This window comes from Esox lucius, chromosome 12, assembly GCF_011004845.1.
Source record: "Esox lucius isolate fEsoLuc1 chromosome 12, fEsoLuc1.pri, whole genome shotgun sequence".
Taxonomy (NCBI): domain Eukaryota; kingdom Metazoa; phylum Chordata; class Actinopteri; order Esociformes; family Esocidae; genus Esox; species Esox lucius.
Window position 1 is genome coordinate 20,747,804 of NC_047580.1, and position 26,756 is coordinate 20,774,559.

At 40.1% G+C, this 26,756-nt stretch overlaps 1 protein-coding gene across 15 annotated transcripts; it reads right to left on the reverse strand.

The window, feature by feature from the left end:
- Positions 1-1,035: 1,035 nt before the first annotated feature.
- Positions 1,036-26,331, reverse strand: cdk11b (cyclin-dependent kinase 11B). Of its 15 annotated transcripts, none has more exons than XM_010875389.5 (21): positions 26,227-26,326; positions 25,600-25,647; positions 25,099-25,229; positions 24,120-24,259; positions 23,790-23,968; positions 23,517-23,667; positions 19,407-19,585; positions 16,471-16,599; positions 16,263-16,361; positions 15,921-16,073; positions 15,742-15,816; positions 14,542-14,747; positions 13,798-13,888; positions 13,605-13,726; positions 12,333-12,438; positions 9,884-10,005; positions 9,119-9,226; positions 5,623-5,739; positions 4,683-4,831; positions 2,209-2,398; positions 1,036-1,997 (listed from the first exon to the last, which is right to left on the reverse strand). In XM_010875389.5, the coding sequence occupies exons 3-21, from the start codon at positions 25,207-25,209 to the stop codon at positions 1,905-1,907; spliced, it is 2,520 nt and encodes an 839-aa protein (XP_010873691.3). In that variant the 5' UTR covers positions 25,210-25,229; positions 25,600-25,647; positions 26,227-26,326; the 3' UTR covers positions 1,036-1,904. The 15 variants fall into 15 exon arrangements, with proteins under 15 accessions (XP_010873691.3, XP_010873695.3, XP_010873694.3 ...); XM_010875393.5 differs by having other exon boundaries at positions 23,790-23,917; positions 25,099-25,232; XM_010875392.5 differs by having other exon boundaries at positions 19,407-19,546; positions 25,099-25,232.
- Positions 26,332-26,756: the final 425 nt, after the last annotated feature.

Below are 26,756 nucleotides of genomic sequence, written 5' to 3' on the forward strand. Positions count from 1 at the left end.
AGAAACACGGGTGTTTGGAGACACTATAACACGTAAAAGTGCCTTTAACAAAAGTTAAATTTGAAAAATAAGACTATGGCTTTTTATTTTATTATTGGCATTATTACTTGAAACATTTGAGGTGCATGAAGCTTATTGTGGTTCTGGATTGCTGAGATATATTTAAGGCTACTGGAATAAATTATAGAACGTTTTTCCAGTATTGTTTTGAAGGTTCATCTTGATGAAACACGGCTTAGGTCTGTGAAACATTTTCTAACAGATGATCCAATGGTCACTAAAACCCAGAGGGAAAACACAAGTAGCAACATACAATGACTCGCATGTATTTATGAAAAAGTGAATCAGGATTTACTTCACTAAGCTTTTCAGATTTGGTCATTGAGTTATCATCTGGGTCAAATGCAGGTTATAAGTACAAAAATACCCAATTATTAACACTTGAGGTAAGAATTGGATAGGGAGGGGTTAGAGGGTGGTTCCCCACTGCTGTTTGATTCTACCCTACACAATGAAAAACAAAGCCTGTTCTGTGGAAATAAGGAGCTTGTCAGCTCCTGTTACACGTTTCATCGACAACAGCCCTCCATTAAATGTCAGCTCACAAAATACTTGGGGCTGACCAAAAGACATCTGGGGTTAAATCCCCAAAAGTCTGATGATGCCCTTGGGTTGTTTAAATGAAAAAGCTGTTTAGTTGAAGATATGCAGGGTCATCAACAGATTGTTGTTAGAGCAGAAAAGATGAAGGCTTAAGTATTTTTTTTTAGGGGAATGGAAATGGATTTAAACATGAGTATTATCAATTTAGGTCAGGGCTTTGAGTCAGTAGTGGACGATAGCAGTTTGGATACATTTACATTGTGATGGAGAGGACTAGGACCGTTTCTTCTGAAAGAACAGTACTGAGAAAGAGTGCAGGGCAAATAATGACATCACCCTTGGAAGGCTATTGTTGAACTTGGTTTGAGGAAGGCATTTTTCCCTGTTTACTTAGCTTAGACAGCACTTATAAATACCAGCAGAAAGGCAGGCTAATAAAAATTATACAGTTTATTTCTAACAAAAACCTGTATACGTATGTAAGCTGTCAGTCATACACTTAAGTTTGTACAATATGATGTACCAACAGTTCTAACACTACATTATTATACAGTTGGGCTAGTAGTGAGGATATACTAACCACTTAAAATACGGTCCTTCTCAGTTTAAGTCTAAAAAAAAAAAAAAGACAAGAGATATGGCCAACAACTAACTTGCGGAACTGTTCAACACATTTCCTTTTTAGAAAAGTGAGGTGAGCAGGCAATTAAAAAAGTAGACAGGCATGAAACATTTAGTCAGCTTTGGTTCAACACCTACACACAGTCAAGAGCCCATGGGTGTAGAAATCGGGACAGCATAACAGAAAGCTTGTCCTGGCCAGGTCGGGTGCACAGTTCGGTTTTCATAAAAAGACGACTTTTCACTTGATGCTTGATGACATTATTTTTGCTACTTTTCAAAACAGTATGTAATTGTTTTTTATGTTAAGTAGGGGATCCGTTACAAAGTAAAATAAACCAATGCATGGCCTAAACTACAGACAAAAACGTAGTTTGGTTTCAAAGCACAGATGCCTTACTTCCAAAAGAGCTGAACATTCTCAGAATATGCTTGTGAAAACGCTTGAAAAGATGATGGTTCAACTGGTGGGATTTAGCGAACATGAAAAGTAAACAGGAAACTGAGCAGTTTTTTCCTGTGGTTAAACAGTGTCTACTATCAAAGGCTCATGGTAAGGGAGACAGTTGACCCCTGACATGGAAAGCCATTCCCACAATGAATCCGGACACATTAGAAACCACGTCCAGTGACTCCTTGTCCCAGACGTCCCTCCTGAAGAAGTGCCTCCAGACATCCAGCTAAAACTTCAGACTGAACCCTGGGCCTACGGCAGAAGCCCCTTGGTTGCTGGTTGTCAGATGGAAGCCTGTGTCTTTCAGGTCATCGTCACCCTAGAGAGACAAGCCAACAAATGTTAGTTGGTGAAGAACAGCGCCATGATGCCATGGAAATATGAGGTTCTGAAAACCTGAGCAATGAGCTCAATGAGGATGTCACTCAAAAACATAGTTAAGTGCTGTAGGTTCGCAATCTGTTATAAAGACAACTCGGAGAGATCAAAAGCTATTGGACAGAGGAGTGTAGAGTAAATTCTAGCCTCACCAGCTGACTGTAGCCCAGGCCTCCCTCAGGGGGTCGGGGGCTGGTGCCTCTTTTCACCCTCTGTTGCTCGCTTTTGGCTGGCCAGGTGGGGAACATAGACGGGTCAATGGGCTGTGGCGTTTCCTGGAAATACTCATGCTTCAGTGCCTCATCTGAAAGTATCCTCTTGCTCGGGCAGTAGGTGAGGAACCTAAGGGTAAAGGAAAAGATCAAAATGGCCGCCCATCTCAAATTTGCATTTCAGCTCCCACAGAGGACAAAGGGTGTCTCATTCAGCCAGGTAGGCATTTGATGCTTTGTAGAAAACATTACAGGTACAAGTATTTTTCAAGAGCTTGTTTCTAGTAAAGGCTTATAACATCACAAAATTGCTAACAATGACAAAAAGTGGTGGACAAACACACAGGTATTTTGTCTTCAGAAAGTTTAAGATTTTTTTTTAATTAATACTTTGTGTAAAATTATTTTGGGGAACATTTTTAAATAATGTTGGACACCACTGAAAACTTTATTGAACATGAATGGACAACAGCAGACTAAAAAACTAAATCCTTGCTCAGTGTATTCATACTGTATGCCTAGTGCAGAGTGAGATTTTCCAAGCAGGTCTGGCACATCTGTATAGATGTATCAACAGTTACACCAATCCAGTAGCTATATTAAGGTCCAAGCTCTATTCCAAACAGACAGAGGGGGTTAGAGTCAAATGAGACTAACTAGCTATATTGAGCAGGAGTAATTGAACTTCCTGGTTCATGTTTAATGTTCCATTTGTCACATAGATATTGCAGGTGTAGCAGAATCCTTGTAGTTTGGCACCATTGATAGAGTGAAAGTGAAAAAGACTGTACAAGGGACAAAGTTGGTGCATAGCATTAATGAGCTTCAGTGCTAATTAGTGAGTGTACAAAAGGGCTCCACAATACAGATCTGGGTTAATGCCAGTTTAATGGCCTGGGGTTTAGGGCAGGACCCATTTTGTTGATTGGTTTAGACTGGCCAAGACTATTAGTCAGGCCTTAATCACAAAAGACAATTCGAATTTGGGGAGGAAAATACTTTCTTATAAAAATGAATTTAAAAAGACAATTATGGTTATTTTGTACACCAACCAATTCAGTATTCTGTAAAGTCTCAGGCCCTCAAGCAATCTGAGAATGTCTGTTTGCAAAATTAATACATAACATTGAAGTAAACACAAAGAAACACAAACACACGAGAAGTAACAAAAGCACAGTGTTTTAAAAACAAGTAATTTTTTTTGTGCTCTCCAACAAACACACATTTCAGAGTACAAAAACCACAGGCACTGGTTCAGAGTTGTGTAACAAAAGTGATATAGTCAGAGGAGTCACCATAATCTGTACAAGTGGGCGAGTGCATGTGTAACGTACACCAACAGAACGGTACAGTCCTGAATGCTTGACCCCAGTGAGGAGGTCCAGAGACTCTGTATGCTGTGGGAGGCATTTTCCTGACATAGTTTGGGTGTCACTTTCAAAGAAAATCAGCAAATCATTACAAACATATTTTGCATCATCACCTTTATCATATGGTGAAAAATCTTGAAGGGAGGGGTCTCATCCAGGATGAGAACGCCCACATCCACAGAGCACAAAGGGGTCACCGAATGGTTTGATGAGAATGAAAATGAGGCAAAACATAGGCTATGACCTTAGCAGTCACCAGATCTCAACCCAACTGAAAACCTATGAGAGATTCTGGACTGAGGAGTTAGACCGTGCTCTCCACCACCATCACTAAAATACAGTTTGAGGCATAATCTGTTTCATTCCACCAGTAGAGGTCCAGAGATTTTATATAATCTATAGAACTTTATATGCCAAGGCACATTAAAGCTGTTCTAGTGGCTCATGGAGACCCAACATCTTACAAAGTCACGTTATATTGTTTTTTTACTTTAATTTGTCACCTATCAATATGAAACATACTGGACAGGGCAGAATTTGGTATTCAGAGAAGCTGAACTCCGGTTTGAGTCAGCAATTTGCTGCTGACAATTCCCTTATGTTATGTTTCTAAAGTCAAACATCTGAATAGCAAAACTTAACATTTCATTTTTGCTAGAATATAGAGGACATTCATGGTTTGTTCATTGAGTTCAGTGGCTTTAGATTCAAATATATTTTTCTCAACTGAGCATCAAAGTAAGTCTGTCTGTGAAATGTAACACCAGCATGGAGAGCCGAGGTAGTGGCAATGCCAAGTCGCTACCTCTCTGTAATGTTTATAGTGGGCTTGCCAAGAGTGCAGAGACTGAAACAGATGACACTGAAAGCTAGCAAAGAACCAAGTATAAACAGCACCATGGCACATATACACAAATTGTTTTGCAGGATAATTAAGAATTCTGTCAAAATAATCCATCCACCCACCCACCTTTAAATATACAGTTATGGTCAATTTAAGTGAGTAAGCCTAGGGTCAAAGTAAGTTAGGAAAACGAGACATACTTGTTCATCAGGTCAAAGCCCTGGTCTGACAGCAGGGCTCCAAAGCGCTTGCGGAGGTTGTTGTACGGGTACTCTGTGAAAGTCATCTTCTTCACAGCAGGGAGCTCATTGTAGCCCGGCCAAATCTTCTCACTGGGTGACCCCAAGTCCTAGAGAAAACCCCCGCATCAAAACACAAAGACATGGCATTTAGTCATTTAGACAACATTACTATCCAGAGCACTAACACTAAAAATATATTCATTAACAGGGGGTGGAGAGTGGAATACTTGAGGAGAGGGGAAAAGCTGGAGATGATTATATGGCCATGATGACAACCAGACTAGAAATGTGTCAGGGACACCAGGGTTAACACCACATTAAAGAAGTGCCATAGGATCTTTAGCAACAAGAGTGTTACGTCACATCCAAAAAACTAAACTCTGAGCAGGGCAATATCCCCTTCACAGCCCGAGAGCATTGGAAATTGTTATTTAGACCAGCTGGTACAAGTGACCTCGAACTACACATTCCAAATATGCATCCAGCAATATCTGGTAATCCATTAGCTTTAGGAGAAAGCCAGCAGTATGACATGCTACTGGCCATGCCTTTGTGAGAGATTCATAACACATTTCTACAGGGAATTGCTAAAGAGGAGTACTCAAACATTTTTAAGAAGACAGCTGGTAATTACTGTAACGTTTTACAGCTTAGCTTGGTCAGACAGCCACAGAAAAGACTGTTACGTCACACTGCCTATCTAGAGAGACAGGGCGACTGCATCGCAGTGCCATTCTGGAGAATACATTGAGCTGTAATTAAATCCTATTCTTATCTCTGCCCCCTTGTGGAGACAAATAAAAAAGAATGCAGCCAGATGTATGAGTGAAGTATATCAAGTGTATTGACTTACCAAAGAAATTGAAGCAAATAAGACTTACTGATGAAAAGGGCTAACCTTAAATATCTTGTTAATTTGGTCGATTTCAGATTTTCCAGGGAAGAGTGGTTTCTGGGTTAGAAGCTCTCCAAATATGCAGCCCACAGACCACATGTCCACAGCTGTTGAGTACTCCTGTGGAGACAGAAACACACATACCCACTAAAACCACAATATTCCAAGCAACAGACCGTAGAATGATACAATTTCAATCAATCAAATTTATTTATAAAGCCCTTACATCAGCAGTTGTCAAAGTGCTTTTACAGAATCATCTTGGGTTGGAGTGTTTAGTCTGAGCGAGGACAAGCATTAACTTGGTAAATGTGGTGTGGTAGACTCGGTCAGGGTTCAGAATCACATCATTACACAGCATTGAAAGGTGAAGAGTGGTGCTAAGACACCAGACAGTAACATGTTGCATATAGTGACCATTTTACTCCGCTGTTTGAATGTCATTATGTCACATTGGTGTGGGCCGCAAATTCCAAAGGTACCTCAAATGAAAACACATTTTAGGAGACTAGAATCAAGATACAGGTAAAACAATGAAGTGCTTTAACGTTTCATATAATGAAAGTGTGTGCCTGTCGTTGTACTGGTGTGTGTGTCAAGCAAGCCACTCGAAGATGTTATTTTAAAAATACATTGTTAATCACTCAAACCTTTTTGGATATTCTGAATTTAATATATGCATCAAAGAATTAATTAATTTATAGTAACTTATAAATGCCTCAGAAAGTCTGTTCACCTCCACCTGAATGCAGAATTGTATAAGCTATTATGTTAGCAGATGTAATTATCCAAAACAATTAACGGGATGTATAACTTTAGATAGCTACTCTGTGACAGGTACAAGTAAACAAATACTACATAGCTTCAAGGTATCCCTCTGATTGTTACCAAAATAGGAGTGGGATGGAAGCTGCTGATTCCTGAACGCCTCCCAAACAGCTGACACATACAGTGCCTTCAGAAAGCATTCAGACAGCTTCACTTCCTCCACAATTTAGGTGTTATATATAAATTATATATCTAATGTATAACTGATTTATATTTTTTTGTCATCAACCTGGAGAACAATAGAATATTGCACTCTCCATCAATCACCGGCCAATACAGGTAACTTGCTAAAACCATAAATTCAAAGCCAACCATGGCTATTTAGGAAAAGGTAACGTGCCAGTGTAATCTAAAATTAAGACATCTGTGTTATTGTGTTGTGGGGCACCTGCACAATTTACTGTAGAGTATTGGGCTTTTATTATCTTAAGGAAGGCTGTCAGGAGAATTGACACTTCCAATTTGGTATGAAATAAAAAACGTTTCTAGTCTCCATTTTTCACACTTTCGGTAGTAGCAATTGCACCACAGCAAAACTGCTGATTACACCTCTGCAAGGCACAAAAGTGTTACACCTTTGCAAGATAGAAATTCACCAGCATCATTGGAAGTGCAACACCTCAAGAACCTGCGGTAGTTGACAAACAAAATATGTTCGTCTGTGAGGAAAATGCTACGGTCTATAAACCAAAGTTAACATTTATAAGTGAGCCTCTTGGGGGAAAAGTTATGTGGTTAGTTCAACATTACACTCTCTATACAGACGAGTTGTGTCACACAAACAGCATATGTTCACGATCAATGAAGTATTACACGCTCACAGCTAGATGCGTGGATATGCTTTGAGGAAAATGTCTGTGTTACAGACAAGGAGAGAACTCAATATTATATTTAACTAACCAGAATTAAATTGTTCACTTCAGCGTATCAAGCCGCCCAGTCTTCAGTGCATCTAGATTAAGTTCCTGCCCAAGTTAATAAAGACTGACTCAGGACAATATTGGCATGGTGGGGTTTCTCTCAAAAAAACTAATTATTGCAAAATGGCTTAAATAAGCCCAAAGCAACAGCAGTGAAAGTGATACATTTTATTTTAAGTCATAAGAAGACAGCTGATTCATGTCACAAAAATTATTTTGTCAAAATCTCTACGCACCGTGCAATGTTCCTAACCGGTATAACTGCCATTGCTAATAAAAAAAAAATATACATACTTTTTTCCTGTGTTAAAAAATACACAGAGAATTTTGTAATTTGGAATCATATCAATGTTCAGAATTCGTAACGAGACAAACCTATTCCCAAGAACAAGGGACAACAATCATTCTTTTTAATCAGCTTCTGCCACAACTGTTAGGTGCACAGATTTGGGCAAAGAATACATTCTCACTAAAAGGAATGAAACAAATTTGTGATTATAAACTTGAAGGACATACAGTGGGGAGTACAGTGGGGAACAAGTATTTGATACACTGCCGATTTTGCAGGTTCTCCCACCTACAAAGCATGTAGAAGTCTATAATTTTTATCATAGGTACTCTATGATAAAACAAAAATTTAGAAGAAGCACATTGTATGATTTTTAAGTAATTAATTAGCATTTTATTGCATGACATAAGTATTTGATACATCAGAAAAGCAGAACTTAATATTTGGTACAGAATCCTGTTTGCAATTACAGAGATCATATGTTTCCTGTAGTTCTTGACCAGGTTTGCACACACTGCAGCAGGGATTTTGGCCCACTTCTCCATACAGACCTTCTCCAGATCCTTCAGGTTTCGGGGCTGTTGCTGGGCAATACAGACTTTCAGCTCCCTCCAAAGATTTTCTATTGGGTTCAGGTCTGGAGACTGGCTAGGCCATTTTTGTCTCATCAGACCACATGACCTTCTCCCATTCCTCCTCTGGATCATCCAGATGGTCATTGGCAAACTTCAGACGGGCCTGGACATTGCTTGGCTTGAGCAGGGGGACCTTGCGTGCCCTACAGGATTTTAATCAATGACGGTGTAGTGTGTTTACTAATGGTTTTCTTTGAGACGGTGGTCCCAGCTCTCTTCAGGTCATTGACCAGGTCCTGCCGTGTAGTTCTGGGCTGATCGCTCACCTTCCTCACGATCATTGATGCCCCACGAGGTGAGATCTTGTATGGAGCCCCAGACCGAGGGAGATTGACCGTCATCTTGAACTTCTTCCATTTTCTAATAATTTTGCCAACAGTTGTTGCCTTCTAACCAAGATGCTTGCCTATTGTCCTGTAGCCCATCCCAGCCTTGTGCAGGTGTACAATTTTATCCCTGATGTCCTTACACAGCTCTCTGGTCTTGGCCATTGTGGAGAGGTTGGAGTCTGTTTGATTGAGTGTGTGGACAGGTGTCTTTTATGATTAAATACTTGTCATGCAATAAAATGCAAATTAATTATTTAAAAATCATAATGTGATTTTCTGGATTTTCCCCCCCTATCTGTCACAGTTGAAGAGTACCTATGATAAAAATGACAGACCTCTACATGCTTTGTAAGTAGGAAAATCGGCAGTGTATCAAATACCTGTTCTCCCCACAGTATTTTGTGCCTATGGAAAATTACCATTTTGTATTTCAACACCTTACTGGTTGCATCTATATTTTCGTTCAGTTAGATCTGTGGTAAGTGCTTCCTGACTCACCTTGGCTCCCAGTAACAGCTCAGGAGAACGGTACCACAAGGTCACTACCACAGGAGTGTAGGGCTTCAGTGGAGAACCGTATTCCCGGGCCAGGCCAAAGTCACCCACCTGGAATGGCACAACAAAAAGATATGCCGTTGACAGAGGCATATAGGAGCATGTAGCGTGATGTCCAAAAGTTGCCGTTGTACCTTACAACGTACGTGGAGCTGAAACAGTATTTTATTATTTTAACACCTTTTATTATAGTAATAATAGACAAGTATGTGCCTCTCCAAACCATGTCCAAGCCATCAATCAAGTTGTAGTAACATCAAGGATGATCAATGCAAAAAGTAGGCACCGGAGCTCAATTTCAAGTGTTGCAACAAAGGTTCTGAATACTTGTGTAAATTTGATTTCAGTTTTGAATAAATCAGCAAAAATGTCTAAAATCCAGTTTTGCTTCGTCATTTTGGGATGTTGGGAGTACATTGACAAAAAAAAACAAGCAATCTATTTTGTGAATATTCTTTGTTCATAAGAAATAGGCAGACCTCTTGCGGCTAAATGTGCAAAGATGGGCAGTCAGCAGTTTAACGGATATGGCCAGGCATTGCTTAGCAGATGCATGTCGGTGAATTCATATATCCCAAGGTACTGTATACCATTCCAAGTGTTTTTTTCTTTCAGTCTCACACCCCAAGAAAATACCATGGGAAATAACATATAATACACATATAATACACATATAACAAGTGGGATAATGAGTGACAGCTACGGCACCTTGAGGATCCCCTTGTGGCTGAGCAGCAGGTTAGAGGTCTTCAGGTCACGATGTAGGATCCAGTTGTCATGGAGATGGTGGACCCCTCGTAGTAGCTGGATCATCAGAGTCTTCACTTCACCTACGGCCAACGAGGACATGAAAGTGTGACACACAAGGTTAAAGTCTCATACCATACATTCACTGAGGCATCACACTCTGGCACGGCAGGTAGAAGTTTCTGTTCAGTTAAGCCATGTGACATCCTCATTCTGTCAGGAAGGTGAATAACCAAAACCTATCCAGAGATGTCGAGTCTGGTTCAAATCTGGGCCCTGGCTGGGTCATTCAAGTACATTAACATACTAGTTACAAAGCCACTACGTTCTTTGCTTTGTGCTGAAAGGTCATCCTCATGTTACAAAGAGAACATTTGGCCCTGTCTGAGGTCCTGATCGCTTCAGAGAAGGTTTATCAAGGCCTTGTCTGTAGTTTGCTTCGTTTATCTGTCCCTTGATCCTTACTAGTCTGCCAGTCCCTGTTGCTGAAAAACACTGCATTATGCTGCGACCAGCATTCTCCACCATAGGGATGGTATTGGACAAGTGATACTACTCTACTATAAAGGCTTGTTGAAGTCTACTGGACAGCCAAAACGTGAGATTTAAGACAATTATCATTTTGATTGCAACGTTTGCAAATGCTTGTTTAAATGGAATTACTTAATCAAATGACTTAAAACTGAAATAATACTGCATTCTGCTGAGAAATCTAGTTCATTTAAATGTATGCTACATAAATAGCCTACGTCAGTTGAGTTGATAGCATATGTATACTGGATACATAGTCTGCCATCTACACACCAATGCAAAATAGCACGGAAAATCTAATCAAACAAACTAAATTACATATATCCATTTGCTAATCATGATAGATAAAGTTTACAACACTTAACATTTATTTATAAAGGTTTGATTTTGTTGACATAAGCCTTGCTTAGGCACCTTTGTTCAGATAAAGGTCAGTGTTCAGCCGTGTAGCTTATTTTTATAAAAAAAACATTTTGGATGTTACATTTTATGAAACCACCCTCCACATGCGTGATGAAGGTTCATTCAACATTGTTTCCTTTATAAAATACATGCCTTAAAGTTGTTAGTTCCATATGCTAATTTGCAAGATTGGATAAAATAGAAGAAAACAGGAATATTTGAGACAAGCAGAATCATGTTGTGGTAGAATTGTGCTTAAACACTGTACTGTACAAAGGAAAAAATATGTTTTTGACATATCCATATACAGGCTATTGAAAATAATACTGTTACAAGCTTTCTCCACTGTCTGTCAAACCAGCGGTGCTATGAAAGTATGTTACCTTGGCTCCGCAGACTCATAGCTAACCGGTTAGCTATTTAGCACCAGCTACAATATGTAAAAAGTGTATGATTTACAAAACACAGCCAAACGTTTGTAATGCATCAAAAGTTTGCATGAAGAAATCAATGAAAAATTGTTTCTATCAAGGATCAGGTAATTTTCTGAACTTCAAGAAATCCCAGCTGCACACATATGCCCAAACATGAACAAAGATGAGAAAATTGCAGGAGAGTAATCCATTTCCTTTAGGACTGAACGTTTTTTGGTTGCACCAAACGTGCCCACTTATTACTGGAATGGCAGTTAACAAGTTGTGGTTTAAATGGCGAGATATAATGCACAATATTTTTTGTACATTCTTGGCAAAAATTTACCACAATTGTCTAAGAGGCTACAGCTGCACTACCGTAATGATAGCTAACTCCCCACTGTACAGTGGACATGAATTCTGGTTAATTAAGGGTACAAAATAAATTCTTTACATAATTCACTGATGGGAAAAATGGCAAGAGTCAGTTAAACAGGGACTGAATCATTTTGAGGAAAAAAAGTCCCATATCCTGGACTCTATGAGATCATCATCAGATATGTTGTGGCATTTAAACATTGCTTAACTGGCATCAAATAATCTATTGAGGACACAGAGTCACTTTGCTTAAGCCATTGTCATTGGAACCAGGATTTTTTTAAACCAGTAAATAGTTGGTCAAACCAAGCAACTCTTTTAGTCCACTGCCAATGTCTGGATGTTTTCGGTTTTGTTGCTCCATTCTTCGCAACCCTGAGACATTTGTATGAAAATCTTTGAAGGCATTTGGGAGATCCTGTAATTGGAATGCATGGTATCGGCAATCATACCACACTCAAAGTTATTATGGTCAACATTTTCACATTCTATAAATGAAATGAACAATAACCAAATGCCTCAATGCATTTCTGCCTGCTTTATATAGCAAGCCTCAGCCATGTGACTAACTTTCTGTAAGAGCAGTCTCATTTCTGTGAACGGGACAGCACACCTGTAAACTGGCAACTAAGAGTAAGTTAAGAGTAACTGTATTAAGCTCAACACAAACTATGCCACAGTGTTACCTGGGAGGAAAGGCTGTTTCATGGTTTCCATCAAGCTCTTCAGGTCATGCTCCACATAGTTCATCACAATGTAGATTTTGTCCATGTTGCTTCCAACAACAATTTCCTGAAATGGGAGAAAATAAATACTGATACAGAGGTTAAAGTAAAAAAACTTTACTTAAACTTAAGTTGATCACGGAGCTATCGTTTGCGGTTAAAGAGAAAATCCTTAAATATACTTTTTTTTAGGGACAGGTGATCATGTTTGTATATATATATATATTGAATATATTTTACATTATTGTTATATTTATTCAAATTAATAAAAGAATGAACATTCAATTAAATTTTTCAAAAGACATAACATTGATAATAATGCAGTTAAAATAAATGTTACATATTGGACCATGCAGACAGACCGGTCTCCAAGTCTCTGCCACTGTTAAGCATCCCAATAGCATTGTTTCATCACAGTGATGGAATAAGCCAGGTGATTAGTGGACGTAGCACTTAAAACTTAGATTGATTTTGGTCTCAGCAAACCAGAATGTTTCCCCTGATGTGTCCTTCAGACGGCATGTCATAGGCTTTTTACTCAGGAATGGCTTCCGTCAAGACCCTTCACTTACAGAGAAACTCTGAAGCTCTGTTAGTGGTCATTGGGTTCCTGGTCAACTCCCTGACCAAGGCCCTTCTTGTCTAGATATTTAGTTTGACCGGACAGTGTCTTGGTGGTTTCAGCTTCATTGGAAAATATTATTTCATTCCTTGAAATATGTATATATTTTCAAACCCTTTTTCAAGTAGGCTATGGACTACATCAGTGGCCCCCAACCCTTTACAGTTACTGTACCCCCCTAAAGATTTTGCACTCCTTGGAGTAACCCTGAAGTACCCCCTAATGTAATTACACTAATAAGCCTATGGTGTCATGAGTGTTTTCAAGTACCCCTTGTGGAAAGGCCAAGTACCCCCAGGGGGCCTAGTACCCCTGGTTGGGAACCATTTGACTACATTATGAAATGACAGCTATTAAAATAAAAACACACAGCTTGTCCAAAGCATAGAGTTGATTAGTCAACTAAAAAGTAAAATATTGATTATAAAGAATATTACATAAGACCACTAAGTCAGGTTGAAAGATTCAAATGTCTTTGTCTATGTGACCCAAGATCAGCAGATTATTGGCTAATAAGTAAATAAGTAATAAATTATTATCAGAACTATATGGCAACAACACCGCAATTCCTATCTGAGGGATAAAAGGTATGAATGTCTAGAAGGCCTCACCCTGACAGTGACGATGTTAGGGTGCTGGGCTTTCAAAATGGTGTTGATCTCTCTTAGAGAGGTGATTGGGAAACCTTCTTTCTCCTTCTCCATTTTCAGACGCTTCAAGGCCACAATCTCATCTAGAAGGGAAATACAAGTTTTAGTCCGAGTCCAAATGGAATGAAAAGGTATTGGAAACTAGTCAACTAACCTGTTTTTTTGTCTTTGGCCCTATAAACAACGCCGTAGGTCCCTTCCTCGATACGATTCAGACACTGGAACTCCTCAACACTGCGACAGCCCTGAAATCGCAATGAAACAAATGTCTGCTGTTCTGAAAAGTAAAAACTGTGGACAACATTCTCCCAATGACTGTCAGCTTGACCGATTCATTTACAGCCTGATACACAGCTCGTAGAACATTAAAACAGAGCCTCCCAGTTCTCGTGATGAAGATACCTTTCCAGGGGCTCATGCTCAGAACCTGCTGGGGCTCTCTAGATTAAGCTAAATGTGTTAACACTTTTTTATTGAGGAATTCAAACAAACAGAAGTACAGATTAAAGCTTACTGACAAGTAGTAAGCCAGACTGTATCACCAGAAATGACACTTGAATACCATCAGTGACTCTCCTGTGCATATGCAATTGCATTTAAGGCGTGCCCTGACAACAGTTAAAAGAATCCCACAGTACATTTTACCAAATAAAATTATAAAAACACGCCTATATATTGTTGACAGAGTAGTGTGAATGGACTATGGGCCGGTTTTTGCTTTATATACATTTTTTTTGCTTTAGATTTTTTAGTCCTAGTCTAGGCTTAATCCATGTCTGTGAAACCGTCCCTATATACGCCCACAGATGAATTCATGATAAGCCTGATATACGGTTGCTATTAAATACATTTCACGTGAGCAAATAGTAGGGAATGGTGTGGTGGCATACAGACTGACCTGTAGAGCTGGTAAATACTTTGGCAACTCCTTCTTCAGCTCCACAGGAGAGATAGGGGGAGAATCGGGGATATAGTTCTCCTCGGGCTCTGGGGTGGCTGAGTGGGAGTGTGAAACAAACTGAGGGGTCACGTCTCTCTCCCCTGCCTCTTCCTCTTCCTCTTCTCCACTTTCCTCTGTGTCATGGTCAAACCGGGACTCCGGCACTGCAAGGGTTAAAGGGGTGAAAAGAACAACAGAAATAAGACAAAATCGAAATGAGCAAAAACAAATGCAATAATAGGTTTGGAAAGGAATTGATATAGTGGTATCTCGTATTCTTTTGGCAACATTAAAAGCAATTTTTGAAAAAATCTTTTTTTTTGTAGTATACATTATACACTACAGAGTAAGGTTCCATTTCAAATCAAAGTAAACTGGGCTGATATAAAAATATACTTCCAAAGCAGTTTCCTCACCGTGCTTTAAAAGAGATACTTTTAAAGGAGACTGGAAACCTCACTGGAATCTAATTAGCATGCATTGGTTTGGTTAGCTGTACGTTCTTTAGTCATTCTGGGTAACATTTCCTTAATAACGGCATGACACCCCATTCTTCTCAGTCTTCTCAAGCCCTGTCAGGTTGGATGGGGAATGTGGTTGCACAGCCATTTTCAGGTCTGTCCAGAGATCAAGTTCAAGTCCAGGCTCTAACCGGGCCACTCAAGGACATTCACAGACCCAAACACACTCCTGCAATGTCTTGGCTGTCTGCTTAATGTCATTGTCCTGATGGAAGCTCCACCTTTGTCCCCATTCGAAGGTCATGAGGACTCTGGTGCAGGTTCTCATTAAGGATCTGTCTGTAATTCTCCCAGTTCATCTTTCCCTCAATCCTGTCTAGTCTCCCTGCAATTGGCTCTGGACAGTACAAGCAGTTTGTTTCTTTTTCCCCCCATACTAATGATTAGAAATGTGAGGACCGGTGTAAAACGATTAGAAAGTTGATATACTTGGCTGTGTTTTCCACTGTGTCTGTCCACGTGTGATGATACAGACCCGGTGGGGGTTTTCATTTAGGTTCATGAAAGATGGGACCACCACTTTTGTTTCTGTTCCATATAGCATCCTAGCAGCTGGTTTTAAGTCAAATCTCTTAAACTGTTAAGACATAAACATAAAAATACTTTACAAAGGGGGTGCAAAATGCCTAGGACCTACCTGGAAGAACATGGTTGCCATTCTCTCGCTCTTCCTCAAACTCTTCCTCAGACTGCTCATCTTCACTTACTTCCTCTGCAACACAGACAATGAGAGGGGTCAAAGCCATTTCAATGTAATAAACCTACTAATGAATAAGACTCATTTACAGGCAGCAAAAGTAGAGTATATCAGGAGACCTGCTGTCTGATCAGATTCTCCTGAGCCAGAACCAGATTCCTCTTCCCCTCCCTCTCCCTCGCTTGGACTGCTAGAGGCTTCTTCCTCACCATCATCTTCTTCCTCCTCTTCTTCTTCTTCTTCTTCTTCTGAGCCTGACCCTGAGCCAGAGCCTACGATAGAGAAGTCCCGTCAGTGTCCCATCCAAGGAACCCAAATAAAAATGCAACACACAGCGCCGGTCTGGACAATGAACAGCTTCAAAAGTTGGATCGCTGATTAAACATCAGAAGTGGTTTTGCTAATGAGCCAGTCTGCTCTGCAATGGGATATGTGGCAACCGTGAGTGAGACAGTACTGACCTAAGGAGGATTCTCCTGTGCTGGTCTTCCTCTCACTATCACTGATATCCTGGAGGTCAGACAGCGGGTCCTTGTCCTCAGGCTTCTCCTCCTTCCCTGCTGGACCAAAAAGAAAACATCAAACAAATCATCAAACCAAGTAACAGATTTCATTTTGGACACCAACTCCACCACCAGGACAATATAATCCAACTAGAACCGGCCTCACCACTACTCCTGCGGGGTTCACCGCTGTGCTCGGGTCGCTCCCGGGGAGCCCGGTTGGGGCTGCGGCTCCGGTGGCTCTGTTTGGGCTTGTCCACATACTCATCGGGCGGCACACGGTGTTGGGAGGGCACTGTTGGGCATGTTCGTTTTAATACAATGCATCAAATTTGTTCTGCAAGTCCATCTATGAAAGGTCAGGGCATTTGGTTTTAATGTAAAACAAAATGCCTTGAAAGGGGGTAGACTGAAGTGTTTTATAGTCTATGGACATAAGGACTTTTTAATCTAGTAAGATTTTTTTTTGTGGGTGAATCTCAGAAAGATAACAGTTAGATACCAACAAATGCTATTTTCGGTGTCAGGCGCTAATCATAACTAGATTACATGCTGAAGCTATATTCTGTCTGGTAAACTCAGACTTTCATCCTAACATGGTCGGGTCCAACGTGGACAAAAACTAATCTTTATACACTCTACACTGGCCAGTTTAAGCCTTATACAGCACTAACCCAAGACTGGCATCTACGTCAGCAGCAGAATCTTCCGTTTAATGTTGTGGGTAATGGAGTCACTGTAGTCTAGGGTTTTCAGACTCTCAGGACTACTGGTAGAACGAGTCTGCACAAACCACATTAGAGAGGACTCATTTTCTTGTGATTTTTTTTTTAAGTTGAAAACTAGATGAACTGGGCAAATAGACAATAGTGGCAGACCCACAAAGCGGTTTGCATCTGATGAACAGTATTGTCAAGGGGTATTATGCAGAATATTTTAATTGTAATTGACAGAAACGTCCATAATACATCTGCAGTAAACAGAATGGCTGATTAACAACATTGTCAGCAGAAATGATTTTGGGTGCAAAGAAAAGAATGCAGAATCTCTGTTGGTCAATAGGAAGTACAGAAACATCTGTCAAATTGAAAAGCTGCATAATCCCACTCTTCCATCTGCGACACACACCTCAAAAGACCAATGACAGAAGGGGCAAGCAAAATCCCTATAATTTCCTATTCACTAAACTACACAGCTCACTCAATTTCTGTTAAATATAAGAACCAGTATACTTAAATCGCTTTTAATTACTTCTACATACCCAAAAATATTATTAGTTTATACAGAGCAGCAATAGGTTTAGTAAACTTTACACAAATGGAACTGAGAGTCGGTTTCAATATGATGTAGCCAATGTCCACTAGGTGGGTGGGATCTAGGTATAACCCCTTTACAAGTCACTTGAGAGACAAAAGGAAATCCAAATTGTCAGGGATCAAATTCTACAGTGGTACCAGCAACCGTTGCCATCGACACCCACTTGTGTGGCTGAAATTCCCCCCCAAATGTATATTGCGTTGTATAACCAAAGTGTCCGTTGTGCACCTGGGCGGAATGTAAAAATCTGAATTCTACCGACTGGTGGTTATAAGGATACAAGGCTCAATAATCCTCCCTCTTCTGCTTAGTTCCTTGGCTAGTGGCTTTGGCAAATTAGGCATCCCCCTTAAAGCCAAGAGGCCTTGGCCCTAAATACACAAAATTGAAGTGCCTCCTCAACACCTACCAGATATACCTGTCACTGCAGCACACACTTAAACTGTGAAGTAATCTAACAAGAAACATACATCTATGGTCAGAAATATTTTGATCTTTCACCATAATCCTGATCCCTAACAATCTGCAAAGGTGATTAAGATCTACTTGGAGTGAAAGTCTGCAGAGAGAACAAAGTGTTAGATCAGCCACCCCAGAGCCCCCACATCAACATCAAGCCCAGTGGGATCAGATAATTTGGACTGGTAAAAGAACAAACAGCAGCTAGCCAGTTAAAGCAGAGTTAAAGGGATAGTTTGACCCAGATTGCTGAGTAGTTTTTGAAGGCCCATGGAGTACTTTTTCACACCAAGCCATTATTCAACTCTGTCCCAGTCTGGAGTTAACATTGTTAGCATCATCCAAATCCATGAATTCAAACTGTGAATCCTGAGCCACAAATGCTGCATGCCATTGGCACGTCATTTAAAATGTAACTGAATTTTGAACAACGCAGCTTTAACGCAACCTCTGTTGTGAACATAAAACTTTTTGTTAACACCCTTTCTGTGTCGGTTTAGTCTGTACATTTCACTTTAACAGGTAATTTTTTTATATCTTCCATTGATTAGCCATAAGGTACGGCCTTATAACTTGCCACATAGAGTCACAGACTAGTACAGCATTTATTAGCTAATTCAACGACTTTCACAAAAAAATAAAAATAAAAACACACGTCACGTAACATTTTATAATAAATGTTTTCTTATATTTTTTATGAAAAACCAACAAGAAAATTCCAGTTTAAACTTCAGCGCAGTGATAATGGGTTCAGCACAACTGATAATGATGGAAGTCACATATGAACCGCCAGTTATAGTATATTAATAAAGGTTTGCTAGACCAAATAATTTGCTTTCCACTAGACCTCCACAACTCCCTCCATCAAATTGTAATTCTTTTAAAAGGGCAGACATGCTCCCTCTTCCCAAGATTATGGTTTAGACAACATTGCTAGTTGCTTGTAGTGCTTCTAAACACTGAACAGCTTCTAAATTCTGTGGTACAGCCTAACAAAAAAAGTCAGCAGTTATACACTGCTGACTGCTGGATGGCTTCTGCCAGGCCTCAACAGAATTAATTCAATAGACGCACTAATCCTGACGAATTACAGTAGTGACAGTATACATTTTTATTCAGACCCCTCTAGGAAAGCAAACCCCCGGCAAGGCAAGCGACATGCTCTACGGGATTACATCACATGGCAGTGCCTTGTTCTGATCCACTCCCGTTGATCCACTCCCGTTGATCCACTCCCGTTGATCCACTCCCGTTGAGCATGCCTTCAATGTTGACTATGACACGGGGCCATAGCTAAACTGCATATAACGCAGAGTTAACACTAACCTTCTCGGCGTGCCTCGCGCTCTTTGCGCCGCTCCTCTGCCCTTCTCTCCCTCTCCTTCTGCTCACGCTGCTCCTTTTGCTGCTGCTCACGGAGTTTGCGATCCCTTTCCCGCTGACGCTCCACCTGCTCCAACCTGTCCCTGTAGTCCGGGGAAGACGGGGGAATCCTGTCAGGAGCTCTCCAGAAAACCAAAAGCCACCCACCCCACACTGTTAATGTCTGATGCAGGGAATGGGAAAAGTACAGTATAAAGTGTCACTGGTAACTGCACTAGACAACGGACACAATTGAATGTTTAGGGCCAACGCAGATAACGATTTTCTAGGACTATTGTGGCCGGCTGATATTTTAGTATCAATATTAGGTAAAAATAAAGTTAAAAACTAACAAATATATATATATTTTTTTATGACAATGAAATAAAGTCCCATAAATGAAGTAGTCTTTTACTAATCAAACGAATAAAACAATTTAACAGTATTGTAAAAAAGGAAAATTCCTTCCATAAATATGTCACAAGTCAAGAAAAATAATAAAGACCAGCCCAGCAGCACATGCGTGTAATGGAAGGAGATCATATAGGCACTGCTATTACAGGATAATGTATAATTTGGATCTATAACACAAATTGAAACGTTACATCAGGATATGTATTCACAGACACTTATATAAAAAAAAAGTATATAAATGTTTCTGTGATCAGGAAACATTTTCTTTCTCAGCTGACAGGGTGCTGCTCAAACAACTGAGCCATTTTCTAAACATTTCTAACTTCGTGGGACTCGCTTTCAGAACAAAATTCTATAGAAGACAATTGGCTGATTAAATAATTAATCCAACAGAAAAATAATAGCTACATTTGGATAAAGTGAGACAAAGCTCTCTGTCTATGCAACTACTGTCCCACTTTCAGGCATTTTCACAATATTTACAAACCTACTATGACATTCCATCTTATCAACAGTAAATTAACATTTTCAACTGCAGCTGGACAGCTAAGTAGATGCTAGTAAGTACACCGCAAATCAAATGAATTGCAGCTTAAAATAGTAAACCTTCAAAATGAACTAGCAACTGTTTATCTCAAGCAAGAATGATAGTTTTGTCCGGCTGTTGCACAGTACCACAACTGTAATATTTGAGGCATTTAAAACATTACCAGCACCAACCTGTCGTCTGGTTCTAAACAACAAACAGTATTGGCAGACCAGCTTGCCTGAGTATTTGCAGGATTAAAAGTGAAGTAAACAATGACAATAAAATAATGCAGGGTGGAACACATGAATAAAACGTGTTCCCCTTAATACCAACAGAGCATCATCTGAATGCCAGACAAGCATTGTTGATGACCAATAGGAGTGTGCCGACTAATTGGACATAAATGTCGTTACGGATATGCATTTGCCGGATACCATTACTTTATGTAATTATAGAAAACTAGACACTCATTTCCCCTTACAGATGGTGAATTCCAATCGCTCAAATGGCTGATTTGGCTGCCAAATTAGTTGTTTATCCGGAGAAGCTCATAGGAGAGCCCCTGCATCAGCTTTCATTTCAAAGAAGAAGCACGGCACAATAGTTCACACTAAAGCAGAACAAAAAAATTAACTAGTGAACTAAACAAAGTTTACCATCAATGGACCGACAAATGTACCTGTCAATGGACAAACATATGTGACTTAAAAAAAATATTTAAAAAAAATCTTCTCACCAGAAAACATGTAGTTGAAGCAGCATTTCCTCCACTCAACCCTCGTGAAATACACCCACAATGGTGGCCAATTCTAAAATCTCCCAAGGATTCAACTTTCTTAGCCGTTTTATCAAAAATAATAACCATAAAAAAGGTTTCTATATACATAATGTTATTTAGCAGGTGACCTGTTATGAAGCTCATAGTAACAAGGTAATCAGCCAACACTTGCATTCTATCGTAATTTATCAAGTGGGACAAAAACATTAGAAGAGAAAATTACAAATGTAAATTCTGATGGGGGGGGGGGGGTTGAGGCAGAGGCACAGGCAGGTAGCTAGATTCCCTTCTCCTTTCGCTCGATCTCTTCATTACTTCCTTCCTCTCCATCTATTCCCTCCCTAATCCCTCCTTCTCCATCTATTCCCTCCCTAATCCCTCCATCTCCATCTATTCCCTCCCTAATCCCTCCATCTATTCCCTCCCTAATCCCTCCATCTATTCCCTCCCTAATCCCTCCATCTATTCTCTCCCTAATCCCTCCATCTATTCTCTCCCTAATCCCTCCATCTATTCCCTCCCTAACCCCTCCATCTATTCCCTCCCTAACCCCTCCATCTATTCCCTCCCTAATCCCTCCATCTATTCCCTCCCTAATCCCTCCATCTATTCCCTCCCTAATCCCTCCATCTATTCCCTCCCTAATCCCTCCATCTATTCCCTCCCTAATCCCTCCATCTATTCCCTCCATCTATTCCCTCCATCTATTCCCTCCATCTATTCCCTCCATCTAATCCCTCCCTAATCCCTCCATCTAATCCCTCCCTAATCCCTCCATCTATTCCCTCCTTCTCCATCTATTCTCTCCCTAATCCCTCCCTAATCCCTCCTTCTCCATCTATTCTCTCCCTAATCCCTCCTTCTCCATCTATTCTCTCTTCATATTCCCTACTCTCCACCAATCTACTTTCTTCCTGTCCTTTTTTCCCCCCCTCTTCCAATATCTCCATATATTTATCCTCTCTGCCCTGGTAGGCTACTAATCATTGTCTCCTAATTAATAAGGTTATTTAGGCTCAGAAAAGAAAAACTGAATTCAGACTTTCATCAGAATAGTTAGTTACCTAACACTATTGCCCAAGCTCCCCCTTCCTCTTTTGCTGATATGGATTAAATATTTCCGAAAACAAGTAAAATCAGATTTTAAAAAGGATCAATTTACGTCACAATTAATGTTGGATGAACAACTAGCTAGCCTGGCAAAATAGCACTGTTAGTTAGTAAAACTTGCTTTGCTTTATGTTGTTGTTTCTCAAAATAACTGCGTATACAGCCGTGGCAATTAATGGAGTAAAGCAAACAAACAACTGGTACCTTGAATGTGCGTTCCAATGGAGATCTCTTTCCATCTACAGAAGCATGCAATGTTTCTAAAATAATTAGTTTCATGCACTGGGAGAACAAGATTTGTTTTGCGCAGGGTGCTTACAGGGAGAGACACTGTTTTTTCGAACGTGGTGAGGACGTCTGTGCTTCTAGTACAGCTCGTCTGCATAGTGTATTGGCTGCTCCAATTACTATGACTATTACTATATGTGATCCTCAAATCGCATGCAGAAAAACGCACAACAGGGTAAATAACCTTAAGATGTTGTACCCAGACAAATTATTAGAAACATAAAAATTTCATTTGTTTAGCGAATATCTTGAATATCTGGCCCTCTGATTGCGCAATAAATGTGCGGTCTTCGATAAATGTAGACTAAGCAAATAACAAAACGGTTCAAATGACGTTATAACGGTTTACATTTGCAATGTAGCAGGAACAATTTCCCCATCTAGGTAACGATTAGGATTGCATATAAAGCCCCATTGGGCCGATCAGTAGATTATCAAATATGCCAAGTACAGACAGTGCAAGCAACACACGGAAATACATTTGCCAGTGTTTTAGGTTTTGCTTTTAAAGGGAAACAACAATGAATATCACAGACTTTCATAAAATAGATTGAACTAATTGTTGGACTGTCTATACCTGCAACTCACAAAGATCGTAATCCTATAGAGCCCCTTTGGAATGAGGTGTAACAGGAGGTACAAAGAATGAACTTGTGGCCAGAACATCTACATGTGACTGTGTCATGCCATGAAGGCAGCATGGACTAAAATCTGTTGTTTCCAGAACCTTGTTGAATCCATGCTTTTCCATAGGCAAAACAGGGGGTCCTCAAACCCAAGCCACTGACACTGTAGTGAATATTACATTACAACAACTGGAGAGCAGGACATTCAGAGAGCTAGAAATATTCCTACATTCCCACTGTGCTTGTCATTCCTATCCACATTCATACAGGCCCATCATAACACGCCCCACAAAGAGACAGAAGTGTGTGTGTGCCTAGTCAGTGGTCACCTCTCTCTGCGGGACTGGGCTCTGGCCTGCTCCCTGCGCTTCTGCCTCTCCCAGTCTCGCCGAGCCTTGTCCTGCTCCTCCCACTGCCGCTTCCTGCGCTCGCTCTCCCGGTCCTTTTCTTTGGGCCGCATGTGTTTACCTGCCGCTGCTGCTGCAACACAAACTTATGTGAATTAGTGCTACGAATGCATACATAGAAATGCACACAACAAACATGAACAACCCCAAGGCAGAATTCTACAGTGACATGCACCCCAGAATGGCAACACGTACCTCCTTCAGCAGAGTGACTGCGGTGGCGTCTCTTGTCCTTCCTCTTCTCTTCCTTTCTGTGATGCGATTTGTCTTTCCTGGCCATTTGCGGTGGAGGTTTTATTGCCAGCGATTCATCCTCTTCTCCCCTGGAATTGGGAAGACTGTCTAGTGCCAACGACTCAACAAACAGGCTGCCCCTGTGCATAGCAGGGTTGCGTTAAGTTGGGAGCAAAATGGGAGAAAATGTATTCAAATGGATAACTGCAGTTTTTAAGTAATTTTCTCCCATATCTCGACCACCAGAACGAGGCCACAGTTCCCAGAGCAATTTCTCTGTATCCCATTTACCTGTCCTCTGTGGAGTCTTCCCGTATATACGGGGAATTCCGGATTGTTATTTCCATTTTTTGATCCTGTAGTTCTCCTTCCTCCGGAGTGTCCCGTTTGGCTTCCCGATCATCCGTCTGTGGAACAGGGCATGGAACACACTGGCCAAAACACAGAAAGAAGGGGATGTTTCAGACCCCCGCCCAAAGAAACATTTCCTAAAAATGTATAGAAATTATTGTAGGGGTCTCCAACCTTATTAGGCATGATTTTCTTATCCCATTCTGTTAAAAAAATAACCAACTTTGTTTCAGCTTAATTTACCTTTTTTGGTGTTTATTATTTTTAATAACTTTTTCTCCTGTCACTGTAATTCATCATGAGTGTCACACCTGGCCATTTAATTTTGCATCTATCAAAAAAAAAAGAATGGGCCAGTCTATGTGGAATCCATAGGCTAAAGCTGTTGCCATTTTGTCATCAAACAGATACAAAGGATGTACTTGCTGCCAAAATGCACCAAAAGCAATCTTCTATCCATATTTTTAGGGAATTTACTACTCTCCATAAATAATGTTCAGGTTTCATTTGAGTGAGAATTAGCGAGCTAGAGACAGTAAAAAACAAAACAAAAACAATTTCTACAATTTCAGTTGTCAACAAAGTATAATTACTTGCAAGTGTAGCAGAACTAGGGCAGAGGCGTAAAAAGTCCAAAGCAGTATGTTATATTCCCCAGTTTTGGGATGTTCCTAATTCAGACCTAACTAACCAGATAGAGGGAGTTGAGAGCTAACCACTGACCTTAACTGATAATTTGGTACTTTATTTCATTGGTTATTCCATTGATCACTGGATAATTAGGAATTCCTTTTACCTGCCAATTTTGATCTCAATAAGGAACTTCCCTAAACTGGTGAACACAGAGAACTTATACTTGGTATTTCTTAACACCAGTCTGAGCCCTTTTGAGGAACCAAAGAATATCTGTCATGTTTACATTTTTCAGACGTTTGGGCTCTGTCCTCTCTTCCAACTCCCTTCTGCGTTTTTTCTCTTGGAGAATTTCGTCGAGTGTTTTCACTTTCCAGGTGTCCTTTTCGTCCCCCATCAGCACCCGCTCGCCACCACCTGCTACACAGAGACCCCCAGCTTCAAACAAAAACGGAGGGACCCAATGCAAGAGTAGTTTGCACTGTGAAATGTGTCATGTTAGTAAGAACTTGCATTTATCAATTATTAAATTTAAATAACTATGTGATATAGGCCTTGCATGTGGCCTTTTGACAGTACAGTTCAATGCACGTTAAATGATGATCGTAAAGGTGTACATAAAAGCACACTATTTCGCACCTCGGGACAACAAAATGTTGAATAAATATACAGTTCATGGATTTTAATATTACACATGGATAGGTCTTGACCCAGGACAAAAATATTATGAGGCCTGTGTGTTTTAGGAAAGAAGGGGGTCAAGTTTGTAGCCTACAATTTATGTTACCTGAGTAGCGCCTCGTATCTTATCCATAGCAGTAACTTGAAACTTTCACTGGTAAAAAAAAATAATCACAAAACACCAATCCAAAAATGATGGAAGGAAAACGTCGAGATGATTACAAGGGAGAAAAAGATCAAATTTAGAAATCTACAAATGCTCGTTTGACTGAAACCGGTCGGTGTTACAGTGCGGAGATATCATTGCTTATTACGAACTCTATTAACGGCCTAGCTATATCTATATTTTCTAGCTATACCCGTTTACCTGTTAACCTTAATAATGTTGCCTAGCTAGCAGTTAGCGTAAGTTAAACAACGTAACTAACGCGCAAAAGTTTAACTACATTTGTAACGTCCACGCGAAGTTAGCCAGCTAACTAAATGTTAGCCATTTCTGAGCATATTTATTTTTAGGTTAACTGTCTGTCTACACAGACGCTAACTTCGCCAAAAAGCATGCTAGCTTAGGTAGCTGGCGAAACTACTTAAGGCAAGATAACATCATCAGTAACATCGGCAAGAAAGGTAGGAGTCAAAAATAAATTCACTTATTCTGGTTTTAATACACAGTAAGTGGGTTAGGTAAAATGTTTCGGATGATACGCATTATAAACTATATAATTAAACAAACCTGAAATATGCTCCGCGCAATTTTGGAATACCGGAAGATTCAAACGCTTTCTATTCGTACCGTAGAGTACAGAGGTCTTGAGAGCAGCGTTAAAAATGCACGTCCGGGTCAAGGACTTTTCAAAATATAAGTCGCCGTCGTATTATTAGAAATGTGTCATAAAACCAAGGATGGAAGTAACGATTTACAGTAACTCTCGTTACTGTTATTTATTAGCTTTTCTCTGTATGAGCACTTTTAAAAGTATTTTTAAGTACTTTAAACACTGTAAGCAATATTGGTATGTTCTCACGTATTTTAGTGAGTCAGGGACCAGTGACCAGTCGCACTGACCTATCCAACCAATTTGACGCTTTTTGCCAAAACGGGCCAATCACATGAACCTTAGCAAAATATCTGTTCTAAGATTTTCAGACAGTAAAAAAATATACTTGTCTAACATTAGCTAGAACGAAAAAAGGGATTTGTCAAAGCGTTTACACTTGAAGACGCACGAGACTGAGATGATTTGGACACAGATATTGTGTCTG

Excerpts from the sequence above, each read along its gene's own strand:
- cdk11b (XM_010875386.5), bottom strand. The coding sequence starts at position 25,209 with ATGGGGGACGAAAAGGACACCTGGAAAGTGAAAACACTCGACGAAATT. Across the intron at positions 10,006-12,332 it reads GAAACAGCCTTTCCTCCCAG|GTGAAGTGAAGACTCTGATG; the intron begins GTAACACTGTGG and ends CGTTGGCCGTAG. Across the intron at positions 9,227-9,883 it reads GCCACAAGGGGATCCTCAAG|GTGGGTGACTTTGGCCTGGC; the intron begins GTGCCGTAGCTG and ends GTGCCATTCCAG.